The following is a 15,608-nucleotide window of genomic DNA, read 5'->3' as shown; positions in this document are numbered from 1 at the left end:
AGTCGGATCGATCTCGATCTGCTACTCCGGTTCATGGAGGTTTTGCGGCGGTGGTGCAGCGACGGATCTTGGGGCTCCGGCGGTGATCTCTTTCGCCACCATCCCTGCGTGTTGGGCTGTGGCTGTCCTGATCTAGATGCGATGGTGTTGATCCCAGAAAGGACCTGTCCGATCTCGTTTTTGGATCTGTGGGGGTTGTCAGCCTAGTGCTGGGGTGGTTTTTGTGGCGTGTCATGGCGGGGCTGCGGCGAAGGGTTTCGGCGTGATGCTGTTTTGACCCGTGACGATGGCCTGGTGGCGTTGGCGTTGCTGGCGGTCGGTGGATCTGTTGGTTGTGCTTGGCCGTGGCTGAGAGTGGTGATCTTTGGGCTGAGCCTGATTCTTGGGCCTCTTTGTTTTTGTTTTTGTGTTCTGGTGTTATTTTTGGTAGTTAGTTTTCGGTGGTTGTTTTGGTAAGAATAAGTCCCTCCTCTTGTGAGCGAGGGTTAGGGTTTTGGTCTGGTCTGCTGGCGGTGCTTTCTGGCTATCAACGTGACGATGAATCACCCTTACACGTGGTTTGGCTGTTTTGGACACGATGTCCGAACGGGTGAAAACAGTTCATCGTTTATGTTACTGGTGAGGTTGTACTGCCATAGTTAGGTTTAGTTAAGAGTTAAGTTTGGTTAGGGGTTTGGTCTTTTTGACTCATGTAAGTCACTGGTGATGATGGTCTCGTAACTTTGGTTTCGATGATATTGTAACCTGTATGGTTATTTGGTTATTAATAGAAGGTGGTACTTTTCTAAAAAAAAAAATATATATATATATATATATATTATTGTGGCACTTGTAAGTTCTAATTTTATATTAGTGTGGTATTTCGAATTATGTTAAAATTTACTAGCAGGTTTTGTACAACTTTTTATACAACATTTACTCGCATGTCTAGTGGAACGAATCTCTCTTTCGCATGATTAGCAATTTTACAAAGAGCATGGAGTTCGACTCATATAAAAAGGTTAGATGAATCTTTTACCTTTTTTTTTCTCTTAATTTCCTAGCTCAACCTGACATATTTTTAAGTCTCTGTGGTAAAATCAACACTGGTGCGGGACTCATTCCTCATGACTATACTTCTTGAAGAAATTGGTAGTCGCTAACTTTATTATGGCTTAAATGACATAGTTTAAACCTTAAAATGATATTGGGTCTAAACATTTGGTGAAATAAAACTAATCCTTACACTGCCACTTCTTGACAATGACTCGTCTTGCTCTATATTTCTTCAAATCTATTGTAATGATCCAAAATCTGCAATTTTGTACACCATGCTTACACAGTGGTGTTCACCTGGTCAGTTGCTGACCAAAGAATTTATGCTCAACAACTCTTAGATTTACATCCAAGGGTGGAAAACAAAACACCTCAAGTTAATAATAATTTTCTCTGCCCTTTGATTTACATCCAAGGATGGTTGAGCATTATTTTCTTGGTCAATAACTGATCAGGTGAACATTTTCGCATGCTTACATAGGCTTTTAGAAAACGTACAATTTATAACGTTAAAAAAAAAAACTTACAACTTGCATGTCCAATAAATACTGAATATCATACCTTTAAGAAGGGAGAGATTTTTACATAGGGCAAACGTACCACGTGGCAGTGGGGTAGCCTAATTAAAATCCAGAAAAATTTTAAGTGTGTTCGATCCGAAACTATCCTTACTTATGAAAATGAAATACCCAAAACACCCCCTTGCATGTTGACTGATTGGGCAGCTCTACGAGCCACGTGGTACGTTTGCCCAACGTAAGAATCTCTATTCTCCTTCAGGAGGATAGACTTAGGCATCACAGTCTGCTCCGATGTAGTTGACAGTTATATAAGGAGGTGTGTCGTAACTCCTAAAAGTTTTTATTTAGTTGCTTATTATTTTCTCATTGTTTTCAAGAATTGTGCTTGAAACAATCGTTATAATTTTTATAGGTTATTTTCTCATATAAAAAGCTGAAAACGTTCTCAACATGTTGCAAGAATTGTACATGAGTACGTGACATTTGCATTGTCTGGTAAGTAATTCCAACGGTAAACATTACCATTTCTCATTATTTTTTATTTGATTGTTTTTGAAACTTGAATAGCTTGGCTGCTTGAGACTTTGAGTAGATTCTCGTCATCATTCTCATGTCAGAACTAAGTCTATTTTCTATACTTCTTATGTTTTCTTTATTGAATTGGCTTGTGATATGTTAATCAACTGAGTTCTTTTGGCGTTCCTAGAATCCAATCGACTCAAGTTTGATTCTAAAATAACAGAACTCTAATTCGATATCGTGTGCCAAGAAAACATAAAGGAGGGGCAAAATTCAGCGCTGGAGCAGAAGAAAGTCTCAGAACAACCAAAGAACAAGTTAGAAAAATTCTACATAAATAAGATTGTAAACCAATATTCAACCTTGTCGTTTCATGAATTACCACTATATTTATAAGAATCAATTATTGATCAATTATAGTATTATACATCAATTTCTGTTGAATGGAAAAACAAAATAGTATGAGTTGGAAAGAGTAGGATTTCAATCTCGTAGCAAAAACTTATAACTAGGTCGGATATTAAAGTGATTGGTGGGGGGGTTGTGTTGGGTTGTTAATGAAGCGGTCCCCTCTACGTCATAAACTTGGGTAGCAAACCAGAAAGTAGGATTTTAACCCCAGGTAAGATAATAAATACAAAAGACAAAGAAAACATAGAACAAAGCATCCCAATATCAAAGGCAGGATTACATGATTTAACTCATCAAGGAAAAGATACATATATAGTACAACAAGAGAAGAATGACGGCATGCAGAACCCAAAAAAAAATAAAAAATTTGATCATTATCCGCTCGGACGACCTACTCCTTAGTTGAACCAGGCTTTGCCGCTCACCTTCTCATCTGAATAATAAGGAAGAGACAGGCACCGAAGGTGAGGAAAAACTGGTACAATAAGTCAGAGAATCCATTACAAATGAAAAGATGGCACAACCCATATGGCTGGTCGATCAGTCATCTTCAAAAGGGGTATATCATAACGTGTAATGGTTTGACTTTTGACGTCATAAACACCACAATCACAATACTGACGTCCATAATCATTATCATTATAATCATGGCAAAAGTATATGCTATTCGATTGACATCCTGACGAACTTGAAGTAACCACAGATATTGAAGTGTTATCACCAAGAAAGAGAGCAACATCACCCAAATCATTTTTCTCCACCCACTCACTCTTGTCAAACTTAAATTCAAAAACTTTGAACCCTATTGTCACACTTGAATCCTCACGGCTATAATACCTTTGAACCATCAATAATTCTTTCTCATTTGAATTCACAATATATTTCTTGTCAAATTTCTTTCCTTCAATGCTTTGTGCTACCAACTTTACGTCTGAATTCGACTGAGCAGTGATATCAAAAGATAAAAGTCTACGCCAGTGATCCACAGCATAAAAACCATCTCGAAAGTATGTCACTTCTTCAATTAAGCGCCCTCTATTATCAACACTTCGATCTATATAAGTCCAAGTTGTATCTTTACTTAGCCTGATGAATGCCATTTGCTTAAGCTCTTCATATATAAAGACAACGATGCAATCACTTGCATTTAATACTGGGTCTGCTGAAATCATCGCCTTGACACCGTAATTCTCAGATCTTCTAGACCAATGAAGTATCCGGCGGCGAGTTAAGTCTTTGCAGGTCAAAGGAGGGAGGCGAATGATTGAGTTTTCTTTCTTCGGCTTTCCTTTAACCCTAAAGAATGGATTTATCAGGGCTACAACAAAATTATTCTCTAGAGTTATTAACCATCCTTTCGAAAATCCACAATACCGCTTATTGGGCACACTTATTTGCAAATCTAGAATCTTGTTATCCATGACCCTATATAAATGCCAGGTGTGCTTTTTATTGGCTGAAATCAAGAGCATCGGAGTTATCATCTTCGAGCGTTGGCTTTTATTATCCTTAGCTACAGAACACCATGACTTACAAACGCAGCTGAATTGCAAATAATCCGAGGGTAATGCCAATCTCTTTACAACTGAATCTAAAAGGTGCTTAGGTAAATTTGCCCAATCTGAGAAGAAGAAAAGTAAATAACAAAAGATCATTATAGTGAGAAGACGTACCTAACTGTTCGACAAAGTTTATGAAGAGAGAGAGAGAGAGAAAAAAAACTAGACAAGCAAACAAACCACACGTAGAAACAGGAAAAAACCGTATGATCGAAGTCTTATAATTTGATAACAATATACACAGATCTGCGTGAAAACATACCTGGATCCATAATTTCAAACCCAGAAGAAGATCGCTGTGTTTGACTGGAAAAGGATGATGGCCGCGGCGAAGTTTCTGATCTGCAGAATCTATCTATCTCTGGAGTAGTCTTGGAGTACGGCTTGCAGTCAGTCCCTGCGTTGGCTTTTATAGTACTTTGGTTTGTGAGCTGTCTTTATTTCCTTTTCCAATCTGGTTTGGGCTTTCATTTGAGCCATTGGATTTGTGTAATCAGTCAGTGGTGTGTGGTAATCCAATGGTCATAATTTTATTCCTAGCATTTACCCTATTCAGTTTTTTTTTTTTAACCAGTTTTACCCGATTTGCACTAGGAGACAGAAGAGTTGAATATTAGGAGACAGGAGTAATATTCAACCTAGGAAACCTTTTTCAAACCCAATGAGTTATGATTGTTGCGTACTTGCTTTTGTACGGTAGGGGTCTGTGTTGCCTTTTCGTAATGAGTCAAAAAAACAAAAAATCCTTTTAGTAGAGTTCTTTCAAAAATAATGAAATAGGACGCTATTAATTCACTTCTTCCTGTAGCCATTGATCCACAGTTGTTTTAGCATATATATGAGTCAAGCGTGGCTATAAGTTTTTCTAGGGCTTGAAGGTTTAGCATTGAATTGCCGATGGTCACATTTGTCCATTCAAATTGGAGTTTTTGCTACTTTTCGTAATTTTTTCATCCGGCATAAACTACATGATATTTAAATAATGTGAATGAAATTATAAATGATCCCAGAGCAGGGGAGCTGTAATCAAGCTCAGAGACAGTTTTCCGTTTGTCCAAGGTATCTTGCATGTTTCTTGAGGATTAGCTATAACACATACTGAACCGTGGAAATAAGAGTATAAGACCTTTCAATGCGACAACTGATATATGTGCCAACATTTAAGAAAATCTGGTGAATATGTAAATTGGGGACCTGGGATGCAAGAGAAGCATGTGATGGAACTTGAGATGATATTAAACACTGCATTGTGTCTCCAATCCTTCTTCTCTTTCACCGGACCCTTGTGTATCTTACTTGAAACCTGTCTTCTTAAACTTTATCCATGTCTTCTCAGTAAAAACATCAATCTGGACAACATATTTCTCATAGATCACCGGCGGGGTGTACAGCAAGACAAAAGCTGTCATTCAATTTTCAAGATGATGCCTATTAAAAATGAAAGGATTTAAAACCAAAATGCAGAAAAACTTCCGAAGGTAGACAAGGGTAGAATGAAATCTTCACTCAAGTAATAAGGTCAGGAAGTCGAACCATTTCCCAATCTTTGACAGAATCCAGAGGACAGCTATAATCTGATAACCAAAGGGACACCTAAGGAGTATGTACGCGCAACAATTGTGTATTTATACATCCCAACTATGAGGGAACAATCAACTTACACCAAGGAATGTCTTCAAACCTCTTCAAAATGCAATATCCCACAAAACATGGAACCCTTTGTTGAGTTCAATCCTCATTGCAGAGGCAAGCTCCATGACACACTTCTCAGGAATTTAACTATTGAGATTTGTGGGGCTGGATCTAGTAGAGCCCTGATCCAGCAACAAAGTGAAGTCAGGGTCATACGGGGTATTACATCAAAAAATCAAACATGCAAAATATATATCGAACTACTTATTGATAAAGGCAGATGCATTGTAAGTATCAACATATGACGCACCAAGGGGATCAAATGGTATTCAAGCAACTCAAAGAAAATCCATAATACAGCGGCTGCACCAAGAACACTTGCTGATACTTTTGAGGATCTCAGCAGCTGCAATGAAAGACTGACATAAGATCATAATTGATCACATTTTCTTTCAAAGTCCTACTCCCACCCTTCAATCAGGTATAGTTCTGAAACGGACAAATGAAAACTATTCCAGATACTTTTGGAGACCAATAGATCATAAAATATCGTTTTCTTTAGATGTTCATGAAAGTTCAAAATATTTAGAAAATACCTGGCTTGCTCAAAATGTGAATTTCATGTCGATGGGTTCACCCATGACAGTTGGCTCGTACTTAATTTCCTAAACATAGGAGCACCAGTAAGATATCAAAGGTTACAACCAAAGTAATAAAAATCTACAGCAGCACACCATGCTACTACAAAGAAAGCAGCTGAACATGCAGCTCAAAATCAAACAAATTCAACTCATGGCTTGTAGGGCTCGGAATCCATAAACAAACAAGGTTAGATTTGGATATGTGATTCTACTTGCTACCTTGTCCGGAATTCAAAACATCTGCCGGTACCATCCTAAGTTGTTAGGTCCAACACAGTATGGCTATGAAGGGACTAAACTTACAATGGCTCAATTCCACCTAGAGGTGATACATGAAAGTATTGCGTCACTATACTTTTATCCTAACAAAGGAGGGAATACAAAGCATGTTTTGAACAACAATAAAAGCCAAATTATTAACTCTCCTATGCTACCGAACCAGCAACTTCTGCACCACGACTTTGCATGGTTAATCAGCATGAACATGTACTATGCCAGACCCTCTCACTAAATCCCAGCCTTTATCTCTACACGGGCAGATTCAATATAGTAGTGCTAATTGGAAGTCACCTAAAAAATTTCACAGATATTCTTAAAATTGTTGCTGTATGCAAACCCTTAAATGTCATCTCCTCATCGGGGGCATAGCCAGCCAATTCATTTAATTTTGACAAGATTTCATCTGGCTTACCGGTACTATTCACAAAAGTCCTTGCAACATAATTGATATTATGGAGTAACAAGCATAATATCAGACATTATATTCTCACAGAATTATTACGAGAAAGGATAATCGAAAGATATCAAAGTACTGTAGTTCTTCTTTTTCAGGTGGAGCGATAGGATGTAAATCCGACATAAGAATGCACAAAATCTGATAAAGAGCTGCAAAGATCATTCTAGCTACAGTATTTAGATGCAAGACAATATTACCTGTCCAAGCTCTATTTCCAAGAACAACTTGGGTTCTGCATTATGAAGTAATGAGCCTTATTTGATACCTCCCTCAACTGCCCAACCTAACAACAGAAGGAAAGAAATAAAAATTGAAGAAGCAGCATTGATCCATATGCATACTCACTCCAAAAAGAAGCAAAAGCAAGGTCACCATCACGCTGCTCTTAAAATAATACACCTAGAGTCTTAGCATGGGGTAACAGTTAACAATACTGAATGCACCTTCAGAGGATTTAAAAGTTTTATACAGCAATCAAGATAATCCAGCTTTATATCTAATATACAAAATGAAAGAACTGCTTAAATACAAATTTTCTAGTTCCACAAGAAACTAAAAAGAAAAAGAAAGATGAAACTTGAAACAGAACATAAAAGAAATATGCATAGAAATTACATGTTGTGGTTCCTTCATGGGAATCAACGGACGGTTTGGACGATATGTATGGTTTTGACACTTAGCCCACAGCCAAAACCGCTGAAATTGAACTGGTATGCCAAACTCCTTAGCAACCATCTCCTGTATAAAATCAATTCATGAAGAACAATGAGAACACTAAGATAATGTTAATTTGCAATAAATAAATACCGACTAGGACAATGTCTTGACACAATCTTTATATTCACACTGGCATCAGAGTAGGTAATGTAGTCATCAATCATTATGTTTTAAACTCGGCTGATATTTATTGTTATTGCCCATCTCATTAGGCTAAAAAATTTTGATTGAATTACCACCATATATGCGATAATGCAAAACCACAATACCCTTTATAATATTTCCTTTACTTTTGACTCATCTGCAAGCAAACCTTTTCCCTTCAGATGCTTCTGAAGAGGAATTCACGGATGTTATCACTAAACACATATTCCCAAACTACCTATTCATGTGAAGAAAAAGTTACCTATAATAAAAAGCAGGCTAACCAGTTGTCCAAGTTCTTAAGTTTCATGCTGTATCTTCTAAAATCAAGTCATATTTGAAATTAGTTTGAAGAAAAACAACAATAGGACAGAAAATACCGACAAATATAAACCTAAAGACCTGTCATCCTGTTAATGGATTGGTACAAATGTAACTTTTTTGTTTCATTGCTAACAAGCATCATGTGTTTATTAACCGCTGAATGAAGGCTACCTATGACTGCATTAATTTCTATACTTTTCACTTCCCCTGCCATAACATTGTCCCTAGCAAAAAGTATATATGTTTCTGCCAGTTTAGAATCGTTACAAGCAATTTACCATATGCAAATTTAATGAAAAACCATCAAGCAATATAAATTTTGTTGTTCAACAGTCAAGAAACATAATTCGGAAAGACATTAATTTATCTGCATCAATAATCAATATCACACCATCACCAATTTTACTGTATGCTACGTAGTTTGACTATTGATAGCACAGCAATTTCCAGGGTACTTCAGTGCATAAGAAATGGTATTTTCAAATAACATGTCAAACTCATTCCATGCAATACTCTAATCACCGATGGCAAGGGTATTCAAGCAAAACCCACTTTTAGATTTGTACATTCCTTGATCAACCTCAGTACTCCCATCGCCCATATTAACCTTGTCATGAAACATAAACATGTTTTTTTTTTTTTTTTTTTTTTTTGGGCTTGCGCTTGCAATCATATAACATTGCACATGCATTCCCTAAATTTGCTTATATGGAATATAATTTTACATCACTGATATTGCAACTTGCAAACCAACCATAATAAGGATCTTTTAATGTTTCTATCACTCTGCAAAACAATAGGATTTTTTTTTTCTTCTCTTTTTTCTATACAAATAAGGATTTAAAAAAATGAACATGAACCAGAATAAGAACAACTCAGATGATCTTCACCCTCTCAAAGATATTCTGGGCAGTTGTAGAGTTCTCAAAGAGTTTTTTCAACCATGTGCTATTCTTCATTTTTACCATGAATTGAACATGATCGCGGATGGTCTTTCCAAGTGTGGGTCTTGAATATCCTCCTTCACAAGTCACTGAAGTTTACCTTGATGATTTGGGTGGAGTTACCAGCAATAGAATCTCAGCTATTACTTAACCTTTTTAAAAAAAAAAACCTTTTCCAGGTCTTTTTAGACCCCCATGTAGCAGGGAAAAAAAGAAAGAAAAAGGAATAAGAACAACTCATGTATATTTTGGATCATCATTTGTATAAGAAAGTTTACTGCTAACTATAGCAACAATATGAAACACCAGCGAACACTGGAAACTCATTCAGTATCATTAGAAGCTGTAAACAATAGTAGCAATTCTTTTCTTGTTGGGATAATTGAGGTTATTCCTTTTCTATTCTGTTCAAACAAAACTAAATTCTGAATTGAAAAGACAAATACAAATAAAATTACAAACAGATAATGACAACCAAATCCAAAACAAGCTTCAAAATCTGTAAAATTTCGTCACCCTCACTCTTGCAAGGAATTTCACTCTGAGCTGCCCAAAGCAGTCTCATTAGGCATTAGCTCAGTTTAAACAGAGCAACAGAAATCACAAATGGGTATTATCACAAACCTGCTAATATTCTCCTGATCTGAAAGCGCAACCCGGACGGTCAAAAGGCCCCGACTTCGAAATTTTCTATTCAAAGTTGGAAACTTGGGATTCTCTGCCGGGAGATCAATAGTCGAGTGGTAGGCGGAGGTACGAGGGCTACGATAGCTCGGATCAGGACTCGAACACCCACATTAAGTACTGTGTGTGCCTTTCATTTGCCATGTGGTCTACTCAAACTTGGGGTAGCATATCATATAAAACAAATTTTTTTGGCGTATTTTACATGGCAAAAAAAAAAAAAAAAAAAAGCTTGGAAACTTGAAATTTGTACATTATATGTGTCTTTGTTATCACAAAATGTTTGCCATGTGCATGATTACTGTTTACACGTTCACAAATCACCGAGTGCTGGAACGAAGAAACCTCAAATGTTTCACAAGTGCAAGATGTCCAGAATGAAAACACAAAATGTTCAGAACTCAGAAGTTCACAAACAGGATGTCCATAATGCAGCCATTCAGCTTGATGACTTGATTGACTTCATTTGTGATTCATCTTCATGACTTGATTATTGTTTCATTCTTCTCCAGCACTAACAAAATCTCCAGCTGATCCAATGCAGCCAATCACTTCAAACCTATAGTTAAACAAAGTGAAGAAACTCATCATCAGAATTATTCAAACAAAGCAGCTCTCACCTACAGTTAAACAAAGCAAAAACTTATAAAACTTTGCAGCAGCAGCTATTCTACTTTGCAGGAGCATTCATGTTGACAAAGAATGTTTGGATGAATCTATAAAAGTAGATTACATAGTAGTCACCTCGGCATTATGAAATAGTGATATTAATCAAGATTGCGACTTAAACCAGTTATTTTTATTTCCACAGTGGGCATCTGCATGATCTAAATTCCAAAGGAGTCGGAGTTGAATGCAGATCTATTCCTTTCTCCATATTTTTGTTTCTAAGAATGTGCTTTTGGCAAGGTTACTCCTCAACTAAAACTCTGTTGACAATATCCTTTTCCTATTGTTTTCTTAGACAAACATGTTAAATCTTCAAATGCATATAGATATCTCTCGACAACTATTACTGCAACATAACTATTACACCAATGAAGAACCACATGACAGTCCCTTTATTCCATATTCACACCAGAGAACAGATCTTCAAAGAAAGTACAACTGTACAATACAATACAGCAATTGATTCAAATGAAAACCAATCTTCAAGCTTGTGACTGTTTGATATACTTATCCAGTTCTACAAGCTTCAAAAACATGAACTGTCTAAACCGTCGTATTGCACCACTAAGAATCACAATTCAGAGGTCTACGATGATCAAAGGGGAAGCATGAATGAATTTTCAAACAGATAACATCTCTGTTATGTTATCTAAGTGGTTAATTTTCAAAAAGTTCGTTGCAATTGATAAACTCTATTTGCTTTACTGTCATTGTTTACTTAGTTGCAAAGAATTGTTGCATAGGAAGAATGTTGCATACCTTGAACCACATGGATATGCACTTCTCCCTTTGGAGTTATGGGAAGCACACACTTGCTTTTGGAGCAGCAAGTGTGAGTTTGACTGTGTCGGGCACCAAAGTGCTTGTTGAATTGGCCTCCCTTGACCTCAAACTCTAGAAACCTGTCACAAACTTGACAGTATTTCCTGCCGTGCTTGAGAGCAGTGTGAGCCAACATGTTATCAACCTCCTTAAGGCAGTCACGGCAGAAACCAGAGAAATCTGCAGAAGATAATAATCGTAGATAAGAATTAAGCCCATATCATTTTCACAGTCAACATAGAAGCTCAAACAGGACATAACAAAACAAATAGGATTAAGCCAATATAGAAGAGCAAACATAGAACAGCAAACAGGATATAACAAAACAAAAATGACAAAAGTTTTTAAGTTACCAAAATTGGTAAAACCATTCCACTCAAATGCCCATATCTCTAACCCCAGCACAAACAAAACTAAGAGAAGAAGAACATAACAGCAAAAACACGAATTTCCAAACCTGCAATCCCTATTGTCCAAACCAAACTCAGATCTATTACTCCTTTTCTTCTTCTTCTATTTGAACACAGCAGTAATAAGGATATCCGTTTAAACACTTCCCTTCTTTCACTTAAAGAAGCCAAAACAGAACTAAATGGAAACCACTGAACCAAAATTGGAAAAAATTTATATTGCCATTAATGTACTTAAAGCCCTCGGTAGATACCAAATCTTAGCATAAATTGATCAAAAGGGAACCTGCATAGCAGTGGCACTTCATAAGTTAGAGAGACAAATGTTCAGTGCTCTTGCAAAAAGTCCTTGCAATGGCATGACTTAATCAAATGCATAAGAAGGGATCGGCTACTTCGACCAAAAAGTAATCTCTGGCCCTAAGAAAGGATGTTGATGTATGGCCGAAAAATAATGGAACGGTAGGAATAAAAAATACTTTATATATAAATCTCCTCCTTGCTCCACTAATACATTATCATTTGAGCAAAAGCAACCTATAGGAGGGGTTCCAACGATTCTCTATATTGCAGTATGTCCCTTTGCACAGAGACAAAAAAAAAAAAAAAAAAAGAGAAGGAAAAAGGAAGAAGATTAAAACCATGACTGAACCAAGAACTACATTAACATCATTTAGCTATGAATCTATAAAGAGTAAACTGACATTAAATGCAATATTTGAAAGTATATATTAGATATGAATCTAGATCCTTGGTTTGCTCATTTTTTCATTCTCTCTATTGCAGTATGTCCCTGTTCTTGCCATTAAATGCTCTCTCATTACTTGGTGTGGCATAAGCAACAAATTAAATGAACTAATATTGGACCAGTTTAAGCTTTGGTTTAGTAATGGACACATGTGTACAATCTAGCCAACTCAATTGCATTAATAATTGAATTGGTCATGCATATTGTAGTTCAACATTTGACTTTTAGGGTCTTAAAAGCTACTGAATTTTATTTAAAGTATGCATATCTGTTGGATTATTTCTGTTCATTGAGCTAGAAGAAGAATAATGTAGTTAGCAGCTAGCAGCTAGGAGGTAGCTATGGTTGACCATGAGCATCTTGATGATGTTTCAGAATTCAATAAAAATGACAACATATAAAAATTGAGAGAACAATAGTGGCTAAATAAAGTAGTATGAGAAGAGCAAACGGCACTAAAGTTTTGACACAAATCACACCTACTGAAGTTGAGATTTCCACCTCCAATTTCCATCAAACATCTTCGCAACAATGTTTGATTTTGTCTCCATCTTACTAACAAAATCCAAACTCACTCTTCCATCCATATCACCCAGTAAGATACTGTGAATAAACACATTGGGGCTAATACCACAAACAGAATTCCCGAGCCGGAAATAACCCTAATTGAAACTTAACGAAACAACGAAAAGGCATGCCTCTTTGAGCGAGCCCTATAGGCTAAAGGAAGCTATAACTAAGCAATAACAAAACGAAGCTAATAGGAAACACAGTTGAGCAAGAACGCCCTATAATTGAACACGAACAACTGAAGCTGTAATTGAGCACAAAATCTAATAGAAAATTGTAATAGAGCAAGAAATTCAAGAGCATACCTGTCGGAGCCATTTGAGCAACTTTGAGCACTGCGCACACAAAACGAAACCAAACTTCATCAATGCAGAGGCTATTGTAGGGTAAAATCAGCAGAATAAGAACCCTAAGAACTCCATGAACCCTAGGTACTCGATCGAAATGAAAAAATTGACCGGAAACGTACCTCGTAGGGTGAGCTTGGTCCTCAAGCAAAGGGTTTGTCCGTAGAGAGCGAAGCGAGTTTGTTTTTGGAGAAGAGAAACCAGAGTCGCCTGGACTTTATAGCAAGTTTGAGGGTGGTGGACTCGGGTCTTTTGGGATTTTGGGCTTTCAGCAAAAGCCCACCTCTTTTTTCTTTCTCTTTTTGGTGAAAGACCATTTTCTGTATTGAAATGTTTCTTTTTGGCAAACAAAAGTCTTAAAACTCTTTTTCGAATTTTGAAGATCAAATATTATTCCTTTTATTTATTTATTTCTTATTTTTAAGAAGAAGAAGAGAAACCTTATTTGATCAAAAAAAAAAAAAAAGTAAACAACGAATACAAACTTTGATACCCACAATCCAAGTAATAGGAGCACCACACAAAATCTAAGAAGGCTAAAATAAATATTGGTTCCCGGTCGCTTGTTAAAAAAACATCATCATAAGTCAATGAGGCCCAACCACAAACCACTTGAATCGCCCTTCCACTCAGGCTACATAGCGAGACCAATTTCCTAGAGTTGCGATAAATCCTCGTTGCCGAACGTAAGAATAATCACATTAACCTCTTCAAAACCGTGCAACGGCAGATCCCAGTCAAATTGACACCAAGAAGATACCGATTGTAAACCATATAGCGCTCGGAAGTAAAAGCCAAATCAATCACAGATCAGTAAACCTGACCCATAAGTCACAATAATTTCTCACAGCCATATCCTCAACAAGAACAATACTCCTTTCAAAATCGCTACCCAAAACATTCACACCACGTGCATGCAGGAGCTTTTCCCCTTTACTTTTTCCACAAGGAGCTAGGTATACAACAAATACATTAAATAGATTATTAATTCAAATGTCTTAATATGAGCTAGCTTTTCCCATTAATATGTCTTATAAATGTTTATGTCATTTTAGTCAAATCATAATTTATATATTCAATGAAGCTTATGTAATATATGTCTAATCTATTACACATATATGAGTTTTGCCACTTATCCGTCATCTTCGAGATCTCACAATTGCTTTGCCACACTTAAGTTGGGGTTGGACCAGCAGAAACTCAAATGAGACGGCACATTTTTTTTTTTTTTTTGCTCGTAGAAGGTAGAGACTGGATTAATAATCCTGCTTCCATCTTTACTCACATCTTTTTGTTTGATTTTGGCCCCGCGCCTACTTCGCTTTTCTTTGTACAATAATAATTGCTCCTCCCTCCTCCTGTTTTGTTCTTGCTTAATGTTGCCATGTTGGTTGTTTCTAATACAAATTTCCTCTGACAAAAAATAGAAACATAAAAAAATTCTGAAAAAGAATTAATATCTTATGTAACGAGAATATTAATTTAGTATATTGATCTAACTTAAAAATTCTATTACTTAAGTGCGATTATTAATTCATCACGTATTAATTTACCCCACTCATCACGTATAAGATGGCTGAAACCAGTTAGTGATCCTGTTATACATCATCTTCTTTGTTCAAAAGATAAACAAGTGACAATTGTCTCTCAAAGCATTCAGTTCTTCAACCACTGAGCCGTCGGCCATGACAACTATGCTTCCTCTTTTCTCCAACTTAATTTTTCTCTGCATTCACAACATGTAACGAGTTTATGTTAGGATGTACACGTAGCAGACCAACAGATGCTGAAGTATGAGTAGTGAGTTACCAACTTGTTCGACTATTAAGTCATGGATAACTCCATGTTCCGTCAACAACTACTAACAGACTAGCATTCAGCTTTTGTTTCATGTGTATCAGTTTGGAGCAAACACGGATAATGCTTTAGTGGAGCTATGTGACGTCATGCATGAAGACGTACATTGTTCACGACAGAGATAGAAAAAGATAAGGATCACCTTAGTATAATACATGCAGTTAAGATTGCCAGCAAAAAGGGTCACTTCAGGATGTCGTCAGAATGAAGACAGAAGCAAGACTGCGTCCCCCGGTCACCAAAGAGAATGGGGAACTGTCCAGCTGGAGGATTTTTGGTACAACACTAGGTCGGTGATAATCATGAAAATGATAAATA

At 36.7% G+C, this 15,608-nt stretch overlaps 1 protein-coding gene and 1 long non-coding RNA gene across 7 annotated transcripts; both read right to left on the bottom strand.

The window, feature by feature from the left end:
- Nucleotides 1-2,730: 2,730 nt before the first annotated feature.
- Nucleotides 2,731-4,464, bottom strand: LOC112175620 (F-box protein SKIP23). Its single transcript, XM_024313327.2, has 2 exons — nt 4,308-4,464; nt 2,731-4,107 (listed from the first exon to the last, which is right to left on the bottom strand). The coding sequence occupies exons 1-2, from the start codon at nt 4,315-4,317 to the stop codon at nt 2,987-2,989; spliced, it is 1,131 nt and encodes a 376-aa protein (XP_024169095.1). The 5' UTR covers nt 4,318-4,464; the 3' UTR covers nt 2,731-2,986.
- A 480-nt stretch (nt 4,465-4,944) lies between these two features.
- On the bottom strand, nt 4,945-10,000 carry LOC112175636. Of its 6 annotated transcripts, none has more exons than XR_002926564.2 (7): nt 9,808-10,000; nt 7,670-7,792; nt 7,252-7,337; nt 6,274-6,342; nt 5,988-6,083; nt 5,707-5,859; nt 4,946-5,619 (listed from the first exon to the last, which is right to left on the bottom strand). It is a non-coding gene; the product is annotated as an uncharacterized LOC112175636 (long non-coding RNA). The 6 variants fall into 6 exon arrangements; XR_002926565.2 differs by having other exon boundaries at nt 4,948-5,447; nt 5,579-5,859; XR_002926560.2 differs by having other exon boundaries at nt 4,949-5,473; nt 5,579-5,859.
- Between the last annotated feature and the right edge of the window lie 5,608 nt (nt 10,001-15,608).

This window comes from Rosa chinensis, chromosome 1 (genome assembly GCF_002994745.2).
Source record: "Rosa chinensis cultivar Old Blush chromosome 1, RchiOBHm-V2, whole genome shotgun sequence".
NCBI lineage: Eukaryota > Viridiplantae > Streptophyta > Magnoliopsida > Rosales > Rosaceae > Rosa > Rosa chinensis.
Note: the sequence above shows the minus strand (reverse complement) of the source record. Positions and strands in the feature narration are given on the sequence as shown.